The following is a 19,675-nucleotide window of genomic DNA, read 5'->3' as shown; positions in this document are numbered from 1 at the left end:
CTATTAAGAAGGAAGTCTTCTTTCAAAGTAGCCTTTTTTCAGGCAAATTATTTCATCCAAGTTTGCTTTGACTATGAGTTTCTAACATAAAATATTACTTCAGTGGCAATGGCAGTAGTTATAGGCATGTGAAAGTTTTACTGTGTATCAAAAAGCAAGACATGGAAATCAAATTATTTCTAATATATTTTTTTCTTAACCTTTTAAGGTATTCAGAGAATTGCAAATGAGCCAAAGCTGGAGTTCAGCCTTGGTAAGATCTAATTTTGAATTTTTGGAATTGCAATGGCCTGTCTGTGTGTGAGGAGTTTTTATGTATGTATAGTGTTACACAGTGTAACATGTGACCTGTTTAAAAAAATTAAGCTATATATGGGAGAAGTGCCTGTGCATGTCTTTTGAAATGCTGATTTTAGTTTCTTGATTTGAATGGCTAAAGGTTTATTGAATTCTCTAATGTTGTGCTGCTCTACCAGGCTGAAAATCTGCCCAACTGCTTTGTAAATGTGGTTTGTGAAATACTACTTATTTGGAAAAAGACATTTGATTTGAAGTTTTTGAAACAATATAAAAGCACTGGTACTTTAAAACAAAATTTAGTCTAAATGCTATATTATTTGGTAGTGAAGAGGCAACATAAATGTTTACCTGACTTTGACATTTTATACTTAGTATAAGTAATTAGTATATGAGAACTATATATTATAGTATGTAACAGAATTTTTTGGGAGGTGTTGTATCAGGTCAAGCCTCCCCCTCCATTCAGAGGGTACTGAATGATTCAGATTGCTCAGTAAGTCAAGCAATCTAATTGAATAAGGGTGTATTCCTAATAGGTCAGGGAGCACAATATGTCAGCCCAAACTGTGCAAAGCAAGCTTGGCTACCTTGCCTTGTTCTTTTCAGTGCAAAAAAACCCCCTTACTTTGAAATAGTAAGTGAAATAATTATGTGCTGTACAAGCACTAAACACAATAATTCCATATCCGAAATAAGAATGATAACTAAGTTTGGTTGATTAGTGGCTGGACTCTCTTCAGGGTCTTTTCCAACTGAAATGATCCTGTGATTATTCCCTGCTGCTGTGTATGGTAAAATAACACAGTTGCAAATAGTGTAGCTTTTGAAATATTTGATACTATATGCTGTCTGCATTCTGAACTAAAACCTGTCAAATTTGTTACGATTTTTAATCCATATGACCTGCTAATATTTGTCTGATGTTGTATAGCTGTACGCTGAGAAACTTCTACTCAGTGTTATTCAATATCTTTTAGGTTTAGTCTGGTATAAAAACTCTCATAACATCTGTTGCAAAAAAGTGTATGTGAGGGAGAGGGAAATACAGATATCTGTAAGCAGAATATTATATAAATATTAATTAGACTCCACCGCTTGGAGAATTTAAATTGCCTACAGACAAACATCCTTCAGAAACCCCCAAACACAACAAACAGGATGGCATCAATGATATGACTGCAGGGTCTATTTCTGCCCCTTGCATTTTGGGATCCTCTTTCCTGGCCTTGTCCTTAGAACTGGGTTACACTTTGCTTGTGTGCTGCTACAAGTACACTTATAGCTGACACCTTAGAGCTGTACCCTTAGGGACATATGCACTTCTGTTTGATACAACTATTTTTAGAATACCTTAAATTTTATCTGGGTATTTTTATTGTTATGTCTTTTAAAATTTAGATAGTCATGGCATTACAAAAAAAATTGTTGAGCGGGTCTTGGGGTTTTTTTCTGTATGGACTATTACTGCAGAAATTGTTAAATGCTGGCATGGAACAAAGGCCTCATTCTCTGCTGGGGGGAATCACCATGGTATATTAATCATTAAGAGTGGATTTAACTTTTCTGTCCATTTCTATACACATTTTATAGGTGATGTGACTGTAGTATTTGGGCAGAGCCAGTAATTGCAGTGTTCCAGCAATAACAAACTACCACAATGACTCTGGTGTAGTACAGGAGAGGGAGGAAGATGCTACAAGTGCTGACTGCAAATTAGTTGAGCAATGCTTCAGGAGAAGTTGCTTTCAGTGATAAATGTGTCCTAGCAGGCAGAAGTGTAAAAACAAAGTAAAGCCATTTTCAGACTTGTTTGGGCTCGTGCTGAATGGATCTCTGTTCACTCAGTGTCAGTATTTGTGTTTTGCATTGGGCTGTTTCTGTCAGGCATTTACGTTCTGTGATTTGTTCTGCAGAATTATTGATTGAGTCATTGCAGCTCTGTGAGGGATCTTATACACTGACTCCTGCTGCTGCTCAGGTAACAAATAGGAGTAGCAGCATAAACCTCTTGGTTTTGGCTGATACTCCTGCCCAGGGTCATAAGTCAGGGATATTTGGCAACACAGGCTGATTCTTAGTGTCTTGATCCTAAAATAATACTAAATATTTAAGCATAACACATTTGCATTAGGGGAATCCACCTTTAGTGACTTAACAGTCCATGAAATTCTTATCTTAACAGTTTCCTTCTTACTGGAACATCAACATTCCCATGCCAACACTTCCTAACTCCAGCAACCCCCGTCACCAGCTCTGTGCTGTTTGTTTGTACAAATGGGCAGCAGACACCTCCTGCTGATGAGTGACACAAGAACAGTTTAGCTGGGAAGGATGCATGTGCTGCTTGGCCCAACCAGTTAAAATTCCCCTTGCAAGGGCTGCCAGTGGAGATGCTCCTGTGCTGTTCACCTGGCAGGCCGAGGACACTGCTTGACTGATACCATGCTTTGAGGGATTTTGTCTAATTAAAGACTTGGCATTCACTTTAGCTAATCAAGGACTTCCAAGGTCTCTCTCTGAGATGAGCCAAGGCATGGTAAGCAGGGATGAGAAAGGAATTTGCTTCAAGCAAGCACACTGCTGTGATGTGTGCCTGGCTTTGGTAACCAAATCTTAGAGCTCTGTAGAGACATTTCAGCTTCATTAGGCTTGTATTTGGCATTTAGAATTTGGAAGGCAAATCTAACAGTTAATGATGTATAAAGCTGGTCTCTAGCCCTGAAAGAACGTCTCACACATGTAATTTTGTTCATACTCATTGTATAATCAATATTTCTATATTAGTTAAGTAGCATACTTACACATATGTATGCAAATAGACATCTGCTTATATCAGTTGATATACAAGTGTGTTTAAATGTGTTTAAAAAATTGTAATAGTTCATAATTATATTTTAAGTCTCTTGTCACTAGTTTGTCAATAAATAACATTCAGAAGTGGAACTTTAGTAGCTAAAACAAAATATAGCTTTTAAATAATACTTGGGTGCTGCCTAATACATGAGTTTTATTTAGGGACATTATATCTAAATACTGCTCTTCAGTGTTTAAAGATAACTATGTTTTGAAATAATGGTATTAAAACTCTACCTAGGGGTTTGTATTTTTTTGTGGTAGCTACCTGTATCCATACTACACTGGAAAGCATTCTCTTCATAAAATGTCCAAATATTGCCTTCTCTTATTTTATTTTAAAGTTCAATAAAGTGGTAATTTTTTCTTTTCCCCTGAGGTTAAAGCAAAGAATAAAACTCACCTGAATTACAGTATTCCACTGCAATACACTCAGCATTTTCAGGAGTGTGCCTGTCTTGTAGCATAACTTTGGAGTAAGAGCATCCTTTAGACTAAGATTTTTGAGTTTTATATTCCTGGAGACTCTTTGGAAAAATGGCTGATTTCTGAACCTTGTAGCTGCTGCTAAGTTTAACTTTGCAAGCTTTCTCTTGTTGTTTGGCAGAACAAGTGCCTGTGTTCTGCGTGCAATTCCATGAAGCATTAGGAAGTAGGATACAACAGCCTGGGCAGGGTGTTGAGTAGAGGGGAGGAGCAGAGCAAAAGGAATCAAAACAGATACTGGGCCTGAATAACAAACCAGTGAAGCTGATAAAAATCTTTCCCATGACTTTGAAGTATGCAGGGTTAGATCTTTTATAGATGTTTATTTTGAAGCTGCTGTTCTTGGTTGCTTCTCTAAAATACCCCAGCCCTTGAGTCCCAGATCTAACTAAATATGTTGTAGGCTCCTGACTTCACGTTGATGTAGCACGGCTACTTTGAAGTATGTGAATCCAGCTGAAGGTGATGGTTATGGGAGATAAAATTTATTGTGCATATTGATGAATGCTATTGAGAAGTTTTCAAGTGCTTGCACCTCTAAAGGTATTTGATAGGGAACTGGCAAAGCAGCACAAGAAAACTGCAACAATCAGAAAAATGAGGGAGCAGGGTAGAATGCACAGTTCGAGGTCAAAATGCTGAAACATGCACTCAGTAATGAACATGATGTTAATATGGAGAAATAAATTGGAGAAAAAAAAGAAATATTTGTTAGTTACTCTCTCAGTAACCAATAGAATTTTAGTGTTTTTGCATTTGCTGCTTAGAGTTGTGAAGAGAGGGCAAGGGATATGGTGGTTGTGGTATGGTAATAGTAATCAAAATAGCTGTATAGGAAGGAATGGCTCTGCATGCATCGTAGCATATTCAGGTGGTAATTTTAATGACAGCACCTGTCTGGCATTTCCAAAAGCGCTCTTTTTTCTTGCAAATATATTAGAGCAGTGAATTTCGATGGACTTTTCTATTATTGAGTAACCTCTAGGTACTTTTCAAAGTGTAGAATAATGTAAATCTTGTGGTTCTGTTTTTACAAAATCTCGTTAAATAGTGCACAATTCACAGAAAACTTCAGCAAGTACTAGAAAGAATTAAAATTGAAAATTTCTAGGTTATTTGTTTATTCATTTTACCAAACAGTGGGTTGACACAAAGGCAGTCTACCTGTAAATGCAGAAGTTTTTATTCTCCATGGTCTTATTTTTCACCAAGTGATGTTGTGATGCCATCCCTTTGCAAAAGGTCTTGAAGCAGATTTAACTTTGCATACTGAACATAAATGGTACATTGGTGCTGCTCAAAGAGCATGACTAAATGATTTTTCCAATTCTGAAACATAATCTGAAGCTTTTTCAGCAGCAGCTGTTCCTGAAAGAATGATAAGCAGAAAGACTTCTTTTATCCATACCACAGACTTGAAGCCAGTCTTGATCCTAGCAGAATTTGCCCATCTAACTTGGTTATCCTTCTGCTTCAAGTTATGAGTTGGTGAATAAGTGATATTTGTTGTGTTAGCCAAATAAAATAGTAAAAAGGTAATCATCTCACTTTTGAGTAAATCTAAAAAGTGATCATTTCTCTGTGAATCAAACTCACAGTGTCACTTATTGCTGAGGGGTATTTATCCCTCAAAAAAAGTTTAGTGTTGGTCATGTTAGAAACAATAGCAGCAAAAATATAAAAAGGAAGGCTGGGTTCGTGACTTTTAAATTTTATTTTATTTGTTCATTTTGCTCTTTGCTGTTGTAACAATATGCTGAATTTTACTTGAGTTTTTTCTGGTCCCACACAAATTCCATCTTCCACCAAACCAGCTATTCAGGCTTTTTTTTTAGTTTTAGTGATATATATTAGAGACTGTTACATCCCAACAACAAACAGTAAACAAAAGACAAATTGAACAGAAAAGATTCAGGAAGCAGAAAAGCTACCATGTGATTGGAAAGAATGCTCTTGTTTTCCTCCGGGAACTACTTATTTGCTTTCTGTCTGCTTTGAGACCTTTGCACTGCTGCATAAGATGCTTTAAATGCAGTTTATTCTTAGTAACTCAGTGTTGCTAGGATGAGTCCTTTTTTGACTGAAAGGAATCCTCCCAAAGAGATAGCAATTCAAGCCCAGTCTGAGACTGTGTTGGCATGTTTTGACTTAGGACTTGTAACGTTTTTGCAGTAACTCCTGGAGGAGTTTCTTCTTTCCCCACTTCTGCAGGAGAACTTGAGCTAACTTGCATGCGGTTTCAGTGCAGATAAAGCAACAAGTGAAACAGTGTTCCAAAAATGTTCTAAGGTAGTGAACGCCTATCACCTTTCACATCATGCTGTCACCTCTCTTAGAAGTGTTCGATGATGGATAATGCCCATCCAGCAAATCGATGAGTGATGTTGAGTTAGTGACCCCTGAGGAGAGTCAGCTCTTGCTGTGCTTCTGCATTCTGTGGCACTCACAGCAAGCTTGCTTTATTATGTGCAGACATTGTGTGAACACTGCTGAAAAGTGATTTGAGGATGGATTTGCCAAGAGCCCACATCATGTATTTATCCACCTCTCCTCCCACAGTACTTTGTTCACTTTTGAGAAGTCTTTTGGGATTCTGTGATAGCCCTCGCCGCACTGAACTTAACCTTTTGGGGTTTTTATATAGGCAGCTTTCTGAAGTGTTGCTCCTTCATCATTGTGCACCTCTTTAAAGCATCACTCCCGAATTTTGCGTGTTGCATACTCTGTCAGAAAAAAAGGCCAAAACTCTCTACATGCTACCATTAAGACTTCATAATTTCAGGCTGCTTTGTTGTGATAAAGTAGTCATAATCTCACTACTGAAGTAACTAAAAATACGAAGTGGATGTATTGGTGTGTTTTCCTTTTAAAATCTTGCCTTGTTCCAGTCTTGCATGACTCTTCTGTTTCGGGCATAGCCAGCTTCCTTGAGGAAGGTTGTCGCATTCCATTTGACAGTGTCAGCCTGCATTCTCTGTTTGGATTTCCAATTTCATTTATTGTATTCCCCCACAATTTATGCATAATGTATCATACCATCCTGATATGCTAACCTATAGTGTTCACTATATTAAACCCTCTCTTAAGAATGCATTATGTATGAAAAAATGTTGGAAAAAACAAATCCAGAAAATGGGGTATGTGGGGTGGGGGGTGTGTGTGGCATGGGCACATACCTCAAAGAGCTTAAAACCAGAATCTTTTTCAAAACCTCATATACTTGTTTGGGTTTTTTTTCAGCTATGGTAGGTTTGAGTCCTAGAGAATTAGCTGGATTTTTAAATCTGTACCTGAAGGTACTGTAATTCTAGAAGTCTATCCTTCAATCCCTTTAGGGCAGAGATTGTCTTCATTTGCATTGCAGATAGAGAAGCAGGATGCTGTCACGGTCCTTAAATATTAATCTGTACTAATTGTAGCACTGAATATGCAAGGACTCAAAAAACCCCAATAATGAAACTTGGGAAGATGTTCTGTTAGTGTTCTCCCTGCTTTTTGCACATTAAGAGAATCTGAAAACTCTGTTTAGAATACTATGTACTTTACAGTTATATAGAGTTCTTTGTAGAATTATCTATATAGAGACTTATATAGATATCTATTCTATGTAGTTCATATATGTGAAAATCTGTTTTGTTGCTGAAAACCCATTATATCTAGCGTAGCATTACTCATTTTTGTGTGTTATCTACTTTGGTTCTGTGTCAGTAAGAAGCAATTCCTGATGGAAGTAGTCACAGAAATATTTCCAACTTGTCAGCATCCATTGATACGAATGATTTTCAGTAACCAGCTTTGACTTGTGTAAAATAATTTCTGTGTAGGTGTTACAGATTAAAATTCTACATTCCAGGGTGCTATGTAGCAGTTAGTCCCCACAGTGGGCACATTAAATGCAGGGGTGTTTATTTGCTCTGAAGTGGGTCAGAGCAGAGGATGAACCAGCATGAGGGAACAAATCATTACTGACTGAATATATTCCAGTATGATGGACTTACAGGAATCTGATCATGTGCTGATGCAAGCAATAAGGAGCGTGAGGATGTTTTGGGTATCAGCATTAAACCCAGGTGCAAACTGAGTTTCAGGCAGTTTTCTTCCATTCTGCTCCATGAAATTGAAGTATTTCCTGTTTCCAGAAGCTTCTGCTTTTAAGAAAAAAATTGTGTTTGAACTACGAGGAGAAAGTGGATGACAACCTTGTAAATATAAATATGTATAAATCAGGGCAGTGACTAAGGGAAACTTCTAAATCTAATAGCATAAAGATTCTCATAGCGACTTTCACATGTTTTGCTGTAAACACTTATCTAGAGATAAATTTTGAATAGCTGTGGCTAATCTCTTTAGAGACAAGTTTGTAGATACCTGAATTTGAAAAGCTATTTAACAGTTGAAAGGGTTTTTTGGAATTTAACCATTCTGAGAGACAGGGGTTTATCATCTTAGCTCTCAAATGATGCAGCAGATAATAGGATTAAATTCTGTCAGAAATGTACAAATTCTGAAATCTTGTCAGTTAGAAAACTGCTGCATTTATAAGTCCGGGGGGGGGGGGGGGGGAAAGGGAGGATAAGACTAAGAAGGACCTTTCTTTTTCAAATCTTAAATAAATAAAATTGGTAGGCTTCTTAGTAAAATCAGTTTTTTTCTTGATACTGAAAATGCTGCTCTTGTGTCTATGGCATTTTTTTTCTCATAGACTTTGCAATTGATGCCTCATGTTTGCAAAATTCCTTTTATCCAAAATTTCAAAGGGGTAAGGTTGTGTCTATGCTGAAAACTGTGATATTTCCTGTGAAGATGGGTGCCAGCTCGGTATCCCAGTGAGAAACAGATAATTACAAGAGCTCAGTCTTAGCATTCATCTACCTCATTCCATGTTGCTTTACCTGAACTATTTCTAGTTTCTGAGGTAAAACACCCACCAGTAATATAATGATAATTTGTAAGGCTGATTGAAAGCTATGTAGGGAAAGGGCTTCAGAATTACTTGAGAATTTATAGATGTAGGTAAAGATTTAATGCAATTCTCTCAAAATTGAGCTATCTTATAAACTTTTTCTCACTTAGGTATTAAAAAACCACCAACAAATAACTCAGTGGATACCTTAATTTGTCCTTTAGTATTTCCACAAGCATAGTGCTTGGCTTTTGAAGTATTGGGCATTCTGGTGAATGTGACATTATTTTTTCAATTATTCTGATGAAACAGGAAACTTGTGTTTCCAGGGTATTTTTAAACTAGTTCATAGGAAAGTAGGATTAGAGATCTTTGCATGAGAGAGAAGTTATTTTTGGCACACGCTGCTGCTCTTTTTTCATCATTATTTTTCTCTTCCTGCTTTTCCCCCAAAACATACCTCCTACTGTGCATACTTTGTTCTATTTTTCTTGCCAATCTGTGTGCTCTTTCCAGTTTAATATTTGAACATGATTTTCTCAAATAAGGCTCTTCAGATTCCCTTGGATGGATCCCACGTAGGTGTGGTAGATCTCAGAGTAGGAGATTTGACTTTTGGGGCTGTTTATGTGTGCATAGATGTGTAGCACTTTACACCTTCAGGCTTTAGGATGTCAGAGTGGCAGGAGAGAGAGAGTGGGAGAGGGTGTGTCAGTTCAGTGGCTGAGCTGGAAAGGGAAGAACCTTGGCCTACCTGGCAATTTTCTGCCAAGGAAGGAGATTTTCTGGGCAGCATCTCCCCAGTGAGACTGGCCCTGAGCGCACCGTCCTGTTGGATCACCACGCATCCACAGGGACAGCCCCTAAGTGGCTGGATGGCTTTGTGCTTACCTGGTACATAATAAATCTATGACTGATTTCTCTGTGGGTCCAGCAAACTTGTCTGAATGAAGAGGACTACTTAGGTCCTTACCGAGAATGTTTTCTATTGCAGACATTTGTACGCAGAGAGCAACAAGCCAAATAAGAGTGAGTTATCCCTTTGTTGCTATACAAAGCTCTATAAGACTTCCTTACCTACAACAGAGATTTGGATGCCAGTCCTGGCCCTGCTGCCTTCTTCCAACCTTTCCCTACCTCACAGAAAGCTAACATTTTAACTATTTGGAATGCAATAGATTTTTTTTTAAGCTCCTTAACTATGCTGTTGTCAGGAAGCTCAGAAGGCATACAGTGTCTGCACGATGTTTTCAGCAATAGATGTTGGTCTTCTCCACAGCTTCATAAATCCTTTAAAACTACACTGTTTCTAGAAACAGTGCTTTTTTTTTCATCAAACTGCAAGGTGTGGTAGCATTAAAATTTTAAACTTTGTATCTACTTAAAAAATAAATTGTGTGTACCACTAAGTTTGCTGAAGAACCATTTTTAGTATTCCTGGTTGTGTGCTTCAGTGGCTGACATCTTACTTTTGTCTGCTGCTGCCTAATGTCCCTTACAGTCCTGGGATTTTTTCTAGGCAGAAACAAGAAATAAATTTTATTTTGGAATTACTGGACAGGGATAGTTGGGATGCTTTTTTTACCGTGAGGGTGGTCAAGCACTAGCACAGATGACCTCAGGAGGTTGTGAAGCCTCTGTCCTTGGATATGGTGAACACCCAAGTGGATGCAGCCTGCTGTGGCTGACCCTGCTTGGGCAGGGGGGTTGGAATTGTTAAGCTTAGGGCTGATTCTAAGATCTCTGTGCCAGGGATTGTCAAGTAACTTTACAGTAAGAGTTTTGAGGCTGCTTAGAGCTGGTAGAGATTGGTTTGACATGGACTCCTCTAATGTTCTGTACTGTATATGGACAGTAAGGTATCTGTTGATCCTTACTGTGGTTGATACCTTACTTGTGATCTAAAAATTCTTCAGGATCTCTGAATAATCACTTATAGTTATGTTGAAATCAGACTATTTAGAATTATTGCCATCTGTGTGGACTCAGGCAGTTCTAGGGAAATTCCACCCTTGCATTGTTATTAAGCCCTTATGCAGGGCACACTGAAGACAGCATAAAGGATTTCAGATCAGTCTGAATTGCCTTGCTTTTTGGGCAAAGAGTCAGGACAGGGCAGGGTGAGCTACTGTTAAATTAGTTTTGTGAATGCTTTTGGCTTGGATGTTATTGATGCTCATTTTAATGAATTTCTGTATACATGTTGGGGTTTTTTTCTGTATATTCTCTCAAGGAAGATTTATTAGTGGGAATGCTTGCAAAATGAAAGCTTGAAGTAAAACATGTTTAGTAAACATGTATTTCCAGCAGTGGTGTTGGCCAGGAATAAAATTGAAATGGACTTTTACCCTGAGTTGAGACTCTTAGCCTTTTCTCTGCGAATAAAAGAATTTGGGTCAAAGACAAAATAAGCTGAGGATGACTTTTAAGTGATTAGTGCCCTTTTTCCAGTGGGGTGGACCTCAGTTCTGGAGTGATGATGGACAGCGACCTGAGTTCAGTGGTACTGGAATGTAAAATAATACATGTAAAATACCAAATTACACTTATCTTTTGTGCCCTCTATGCCTGCTGCCAGGAAAATATTCCTTACTTTACAGTCAAGGTGAGACAGCTTTGAGTGGATACAAGCAGAACTCTCAAGTCTTCCTCTCTCTTGTGTAGTTGTTTGCAGCTTTTTGTGGTTTGCAGCTGTTACGTTAGAGGTGGGCAGAATGCTAAACCTGTGGGTCTGCCCCGTGTATGACCTCTTTCTGGTCCAGTGCTCAATTGAATCAAGAGAGGCACTGGCACCATTTCTCCTTCAGCCGCCCTGCCAGGTGTGTTGTGAACGAAATCAGCAGCGATGTTTCTGCAGAATGCGGACGAGCAGCTGTGCCCTGCCACTGCCTGCCAGCCCAAGCCTGTCAGGAGAGGTGTGTGGTTTTCAAATCCTGACAGGGCCAGAGGTGGGCTTGAAGCTGCTCCATGTCATCAGGGCTGAGACAGTCGGGATGTGCCCAGGAGCCAACCTGCAGGTGTGTAGGGACCTCTTACAGTTCAAAGCGTAAATGCCTGGGGACTTAAAATACCTCCAAAGCCAGGTAGCAGGTGTGTGGAGGCAAAGAGTATTTGGTTTAAAACCCACTCGTGAATATCTCTGGCTTGTTGTGAGTTTATGTTTAACTTTTTTACTGTCACTTTTTACACTTGGTCATTTCTAAGCTTTAGCCCAGACTCTAGAACACTTCATGAAAAATTGCCTGGAGAATTCCGCCCATCTCTTTCCTTGTGTATCTTTCTCTGTGAAGGTAAAGTCACCTCATAATTCCAAAAGGGTAGAGATTATTTGGAAGACAAAAAGCAAGCAAATTATTTACAGGTTATAGTAGTCAAAGAGTTGGTGCTTCTTATGCAGAATGTTAATGACTAAACAAAAAATGAAGGAACTGTGTGTTGTTAGGCCAATAATATATTAACTGAAAACATTTTTAATAACTCAAAACTGATAGCTCTTGACTTTTTTGACTCTAATGGTACTTTGCTGCGTTAGCTGAACATGTTTCAATGGCACTTGTTAAATACATCTCTGAATATGCCTGTAGAAATAATTGCAGTAATACTTTCATGTCATAAAACATTTCCCAATGGACTTGTTTTTAATCCTTGTATGTGGAAACAGCAGTTACATAAATAGAAAAACATCTAATTAATAGAAGACTAAAGTCATCCTCCACTTTTGAACACATTAGTTACAGATGTACTTATTTTTGGAAACTCTGAAGTGCATGTCCTGCAGTGAGATTTGACACAAAAATGAGGTTCTCCTGCAGGGCCTGAGAAAATTGGAATTCTCCTAAATGTAGCAGCACAAAATCCCACACAGCACTAAATGCAGCATGACTGGCAGACTGACCTGAGGTGCTTTACTGAAAACAAACAAAAAGCTTAAGAATGCTTTTCTTCATTGTTTTACCCCAACATTCTGTGGCTAATAAATTTTCCAGTCCAGTTATGGACACTTTAATTATTATGATCTACTGTTTTTTTTAGAATGGTTTTTGCCTGTGGAATATAAAACTGATAAGTAATAAAGAAGCATTTTTAAAATTTACTTCAATCTCGTGCCAATGTTCAAAACAAGCTAAAGCTTCAATCTGGAATCCTGTTTTTTTTAAGATTGATTTCTGAGAGATTGAAAGAGTGTAGAATTTCATTACGATGGGTTAAGAAGAATTTGGTCTTAGTGTTCCTTGAAGATGAGAATTCTTCACACCTGAGAAGCTGAAGATTGTTGGCTGTAGGATTGTAAATGAACTGCTTTAAAAACTGAAGTGGGCTAGCACTGTTTTCAACTTTGAGATGAAGAGCTGCAATACCTAGGTAATTCTGGATTTAAATCTCAAATCTGCCAGGGAGTCTCTCTACAGAGACATAGAAAAGACTTTTTTTCTTTTTTCCTTTTTTTTTTTTTTTTTTTTTTTTTTTTTGTTTCCTTTTAATCCTTAACTAATATAACTAATATTTCCTTATACAAAGAGTGGAAATAATTTAAAATTATATCTCTGTGAAGAAGTCAGCTATATCTTTACATGTGTCAGCACATCAAAATTAAGGCAGTTTAAAACATATTATTGTTGTGTGTAAATAGCCATTTTTCACCCTTGAAGAAACTTCTGCTGGAAATGAGAGTATATATTTATAGTATAAGGATCAAATTAGTATATATTTATAGTATAAGGATCAAATTTTCTGGCTTGGGCCTTACTCCTTTGTAGAAATCATTAATGTCTCCCCTTTAAAATCTTCCTCAAAATATAAACTTCAGAGTTGAATGTTTAGAGTAATAATTATGAGCCAGTATCTTGGAGGGGAAATGAGCTTGGTGTTGATTTTGAAGAAACTGCAAACAGATATGTATGTGCTGCTTTAAAATTGTTACTTTAAAATAACATCTAGGTGATCACAACAGCTACAGTCACTATGGTGTATTTCACCCTGTACTTTTTAGAAGGCTGTTTGTCTGTACCACCAGGTTTCTCATGGCTGAGATACATTTTTTGGAGAATTTTAGGAGTAAAGGTTATTCCTTCAGAATGCTCAAGTAAACAAATACAGGATCCTCATGGGAGATGGATTCCTTGAAGCTCGTCCTCTGACATGACCCTTGACCTGTGCACTTTTATGATTTCTGGACTCTGTCATTTATGTGAAAAAATACAAATATGTGGTTTTTTTAAAATTCCTTGTGAAGAAGTTTTACTTTGTTATCTCGTGCAGGTCCCATGCTATTAAAGCAATCATAATTTATTGGCCAGAATGACTGCTTCGAAATCCTCTCAGGTGTGGATACGATATACTACTAGCAAGAATTTCTCTTGCTTCTTTCCAGTCCTGTGAGATATTTTTCTCTCTCACAGAAGATATTTGTAGAGTTCCATAAGCTATGAACACCTGCGACCTTGCAAAGTTTTGTTTATAGTACAGTAGGAAAATATTTTGACAATGGAGGTTTTAGGATTTTAGGCAATCACCCCATGGGGTGGCTGATCCTTTAACCAATTAGACTATGAAGAAAAAAGTCTATAAAAGAGTTGTGAAATAATTAAATAAAGGAATCTTGCTGCACAATTCCTGCCTGTTCTCCTCCCTACCACTGCTCAGGAGTTAAGCATTGTCTCTTATTTGGACCTCTAATTTAGGTATTAATCCAGAACTGCCGCCTTTTCAAACAAAGCTTACTTATGTTAGAACATCTTTTCCTTTCAATTGCAGCTTGAATGCAGATTATTTAAAATTTATCAAGCATTTTCCTACCAAGAAATTTAATCATTACTGGGCTAAAAGTGATTGTTCTGGATTGCAGAAATCTATTTTCTACTTTGATTAAAAGTGTGTCTTGCTCTTTTTTGCCTTGTCTTTGAAGTACATTTTAGTCTGCTTTCCTTTGAAACATGTCAGAGTGTAGGTTTTGTTTTGCTAAAAGGTCACCTCTGGCATATTGGAGGGATTAGTCAGTGCTTCGAATTGTGTTTTCTGTAAGGACCATCATTTTAGCCTGTCTCACTAGTCGTTTTCAACATCAGACCCTATGCAGTGAGAACCAGTTGTGAACCAGCCTGTCATTTAGGATCCCAGCAGAGTGGGGGGTTAAAAAAAGAAAAATCATACACTGCCTACTTTTTTTTAAAGGCCATATTTTACCTCTTTTCAGCACTACACATGTAGAGTACTAAAGGGCTCAAACATTCCTGCTGTCTTCCCTTAGAGTATATTGAGGAGGTGGTTTTGGTGGGGTTTTAAAATTATTTTGTTTTGGTTTTGGTTTTTTTTTAATATTTGTGAAGTTAAAACTACATCACTTTCTTGTCCCCTTTCTTGGCACAATGAAAGGAAGGAACACAGTTCTTCTCATACAGATGAATCTTAAGGCTGTTTAGTAACACAGTAGAACTACAGCTTTGCTTTTATTATTGCCTGTCTTTTCTTTTGTGACTTACTGTTGTTAATACAGGTCCCTACTGCATCTCTTGTCCTGGCATCTTGATTTGATTACCTTTACTACGTAACATTTTTACTTAATGAAGGAATTAATGGTTTTATTCACCAGCAGAATCTCATGGGCATCAGAGCTGTGCCCACACATCAATTAGCTTACAATTAATTACAAAGCTGGCTCCAGAGAACTTTACAAAAAATCCTTAACGCAGCCTCTAAAGCTGCAGCATTTCTTAGGTGTACTCAAGTCAATGTTAACATCAGCTGGTTTGGGTGGCATCTTGTCCCAGCTCCAGGTGGATCACTCCCTCATGAGGGCTGGGCTCCGGTAGCTGGACTTCCACCCAGAAGCCAGAGCAGCTGCTATGCAGCAAAGACGTATCCTTAAAGATTTCAGGTTGTTTAGAGCTCTTGCTGAACCTTCTTGTCTGCTGTAGTTGCTGGCCTGTGTTGCTTGACTGTCTGCTTTTGTTTAGAAAGGGGAGCTTTTTTCCTCGCCAAGCCTGAAAGTATCTTGTGAAGATGTGTATGGGGGCATGGATTTGGAGCCAGGCTAAGCAACAGCTGAATTTTCTTTACATAAGAGAAAAATCCTGTCTCTACAGTGTTGTAAAGTAATACTGCACACTGAGGATCAAACCCATGTAATGCTGCACTTGACAACTTGTACAGCAGTAAATAAATGCTCATGTCAAAGGAAGCAATGCATGCTGTTGTAATAAAAACAGATGTGGCAGACTGAAAACTTTTAGACTTGGCACTTTTGGTTTTTTTCATCTTCTTGTGGTATTGCTGGTGTATTTTTTACATGTATTTTATTTCCAAAGAGATGGAAAATATTAGGAATCAGCAGAATATATTTTATTTATAAAATCTGAAAGAAATTGTTATAGGTTCTAGTTGTTTTCTGTGAGCTTATGGTATAAAGAAGGTCATAGTTCAAAGAAAAATGGAAGTCTGCTTACTATTTGCAGCTCTTCTGATTCTTCATCTGGTACTTAAACTCGTAACTGCTCTATTTTTTGGGTAGTGATAAATTTGTGGAAGAAATTACAGCAAGATTACTTCTTCATTAGATACTTGATATGACAGTACTAGGAAAAGGTGAAAGAGGAAATGGCATTTAGCTCTGTTTCCATGAGATTTAAGCCCTTTTGTGGTATTCTGAAATAGCAACAACACCAAAATAAATTGCAGCCTTGGAATAGCAGTATCAAAATTGATTTTGATATGATAATATTTTGGAATGTGATAGTGTGTAGCAAGTTTTGTAAGGCTTCAAGCCCTTTTCCCCCCTGCCCCCTCCCCCCTTCTTTCTCATCTCTCTCACTGGAAAACTGAAGGTCAGAGTCTAAATATCGTTAAGTGGTGGTGCCATGAGTAGAATAGTTTTGAACAGAAGGTAAAGAGGATAGTTGAGAATCTAAAGCAAGCAGCAAGAGATCTGCTTTTCTGTCACAAGAATACTGCAGCATCTCCAGGGAGTTTTCTGTGCTGTTAGAGTCACAGTGTGCTCAGTAAGGAAATGGAGTCTTTTTGGGAAAAATTCTGTTTTTGTAATTACTTGAAAGAGATAACAGATACATATTCTCAGGCACATTTCCAAAAATTAAAAGAGTTTTAAAATCTTGATCAAAAGCAGTTTGTTTCATTACTTAAGGAAACAGCTTTTCTAAGCCAAGCTGGAAGTTCTCTTCTTGTTGCTGCTGTGTAGCTGAAGTGTACAGCACAGAGATTATAGAATTCAGTTCTCCACAACTGTAAATAAAGCTGGAGCAGGAGTGTGAATGTGCTGGAACAGATTGTCTGATGGTAGTGGCAGATCAATGCACAACAAATGCAAATAGCTCTGGATGGGTACTTAACACGTGTAACCGTGCATTCACTCCTGCAGTGCAGATTTGATGCCTATGAGCTGTGTGTTGATCCAGTCAGCCTGTTTCCTGAGCCTCTTGCATCTATCATACTTAAACCCCTAAGTATCTGGGGCTGTCCAGGCTAAATAGCAGAGCTGTAAGAGGAAATAGGCCTGTTCTAGCATGTCAGAAGAATTGAAACCCCTGCTCAGAAAATACTGGCAATGACAATGCTAAGGAAATGGCATTGCTAAGGAAACTTCCCTGACCTTCCTTCTGACCATCCAGGAGCCACTCTGGCATTCACACTCCATCACCTGAGCTGGGATCAAAGCTCCTTTGCAGCTACACCCCCCACACTCACACAGGCCTTACTCTGAAAGAGATCACTTCTGATTGTCATGGTGGTAATTCTAACCAGATTTATCACTTCATCTGCAAATAAGATGATGAGTGCAGCTGGCATCTCAACTCGTGGCCATGATCACTTATCCCTACCCTCCATCAGCATACAGCATTTCCCCCCAGAATCATTTATGTGTATCTTATTTCAATGACTCATAAATAATCATGTTCTTTTAGCTGCAAATTAAGTGGGTAATGACTGATGTTTTTCTGGGCAGCATATTGATATATTATTTACAGTTAGTACTGCTAGTATTGTTTGTACTGCTAGTACTGCTAGTATTGTTTGTGGGGGTTTATTCCCCCAAAACCTGTACTTGCAGAAATGCCATAAAAGATAGCCTTTTTCATGCTTCATTTGGTAAGATTTCCCTGTCATCTTTCTCCTTGGATTGTTGGTAGAAATTTTCTTCTGCTATTTATTGCAGACGTCCCTGAAGGGTACTAATTGTTTTATGTACGTGCATTTCCTTGAAAATATAACTAGGTTACTTTAGCAACCAGCTGTATGTTCCAGAGAACAGATACATTATTTTTATAGAAGCGTCTCATCCCCAGAGACAGGAACAGCGATCTTGAATAACTTCTTAGGTAAAAATCAGTGGATCTTTACTTATTTGTATATGTGCTCCAAATGTATTCTTCTGTTCCATAGCATTTCTTTTCATTGTAGAGTTCACCTGAATCTGAGCGTCTATTTTGGCCACTACAATATTAAAGAGTGTCCCTTCTAATGCGTAGCTCTTGCATGGCTACGTAGCTGTGCCCTCATTTTGTGATAACATGGACATTACAATTTTTGTGGCCTCACCCTTTGACATTTAGTGTTGCATGGTGAATTGTTCTGGGAGTCCACATTGCAAATTGTGGGAGAAACTTCTCTGTTCTTTCTGTCCCTTTCTGTCCCCATCAGCAAACTGAAGCTTTCCTGCTGGCATGGGAATGGGACACCCCAGAAGTATTTATAATAAACCAATTAATGAGATTTATTATGGAGTGTGGATACAAATATGCAGCTAGCAAGAATTCCTCTTGCTTCTTTCCAGTCCCGTGAGGTATTTTTATCTCTCACGGAAGATATTAGTAGAGTTCTATAAACTATGAACATCTGCAACCTTGCAAAGCTTTGTTTATGGTACAGTAGGAAAATATTTTGACAATGGAGGTTTTAGGATTTTAGCCAATCGCCCTATGGGGTGGCTGATCCTTTAACCAATTAGACTATGAAGAAAAAAGTCTATAAAAAGTTGTAAAACAATTAAATAAAGGAATCTTGCTGCACAATTCCCGCCTGTTGGATATCTCTTCTCCTCCCTACCACTGCAGGACACCGTGAATATGGAGCAATAGCAGGTGTGCTTATTAACACCATTCTGTGCTAATGCCCATCCTCAAATGTTCATCTCGGTTGCTTTCAGGCATGTTTTGCCACGCAGAGAACACACTGCTGTTCAGTTCTCAGCCCTCTCGCAGTTGCATTTGCACTCTTAATTCAAAAGTACGGCCAAAGCTTTCCTATATGTTCCAAAATTGGATTATTCGTAAGATTTTGCATGTTGCTGAATCAAGGTATTCCTTTTCAGCAAAGGCAGAAGCAGTGGTGGTGTGCACTTTCTTCTCTTACACCTCCCTACCCTTCCCAACCCCCCCCCCCCCCTCCAGGGTGGAGGAAAGCAAACTGTGTCCTGTTCAGTGCTCTGCTGGTAGCACAGGTCTGAGTGTGGTGTTCCCTCATTTAACATGTCCTTTTGCCCACTGAGGAGTAGCTACACCTTACTTAATTCGTTTATCGAGACAGACTGTACATTATTATTTATAAACTAAGTTGCTTTGGGATAATAATGCTGCTGCATTGTCAATGAAATGAATAAAAATTTGAACATTATGTTCGCCTATATATGTGCATGTGAGACACAGGCTTTTCCCATGCCCCTGGTCTGCAGACACTACTGATTTTCTGTTGTTTTGATAGCGTACCAAATAGCGTGCCCTGGAGATAACAGGGCTATGTTGTTCATTCCTGTTCCTAGCCATCCCCTTGGAATATGTTTTGGTTTGGAATATGAGAAGGAATGAAGCTGTGGGAAATGATGTTTCTGTTACTGGTTAAAGAAAGAGCTACCTTGGAAACTGTCATGTAGGCTAATACATGCATTGTGTGAATCCAGAGTATGAGAAGACAATATACTGTATTTTTTCTCACTAGAAAAAACAGCAATTCCATTTCAATGCTATTTCCCAATTTTTGGTCTCCTCCTTGGCTCATTTCCCAAACAACTCTGTGAACTCTGAACTGGGGATGTCTTTCATTCCCACTGCCCATGTGGTTTGTTCTAGCTACTGGATCTTTTTCAGTTCTGGGAGATGCTACATCTCCCTATTTCTCTACCAGATT

General features: G+C 38.3%; 1 protein-coding gene across 5 annotated transcripts in view; it reads left to right on the top strand.

The window, feature by feature from the left end:
* Window positions 1–19,675, top strand: part of INPP4B (inositol polyphosphate-4-phosphatase type II B) — a 337,675-nt gene that overhangs the window by 129,453 nt on the left and 188,547 nt on the right. For all 5 annotated transcript variants that reach the window (XM_082281863.1, XM_082281864.1, XM_082281862.1 and 2 more), the window contains one exon: window positions 209–253. In XM_082281863.1, the coding sequence (XP_082137989.1) occupies window positions 209–253 (45 nt within the window). The remainder of the gene's footprint in view (window positions 1–208; window positions 254–19,675) is intronic.

The sequence above is a fragment of the Coloeus monedula genome (assembly GCF_965178545.1).
Source record: "Coloeus monedula genome assembly, chromosome: 5".
NCBI classification, from domain to species: Eukaryota; Metazoa; Chordata; class Aves; order Passeriformes; family Corvidae; genus Coloeus; species Coloeus monedula.
The sequence above is the reverse complement of the archived record's forward strand: the minus strand, read 5'-3'. Positions and strand labels throughout refer to the sequence as shown.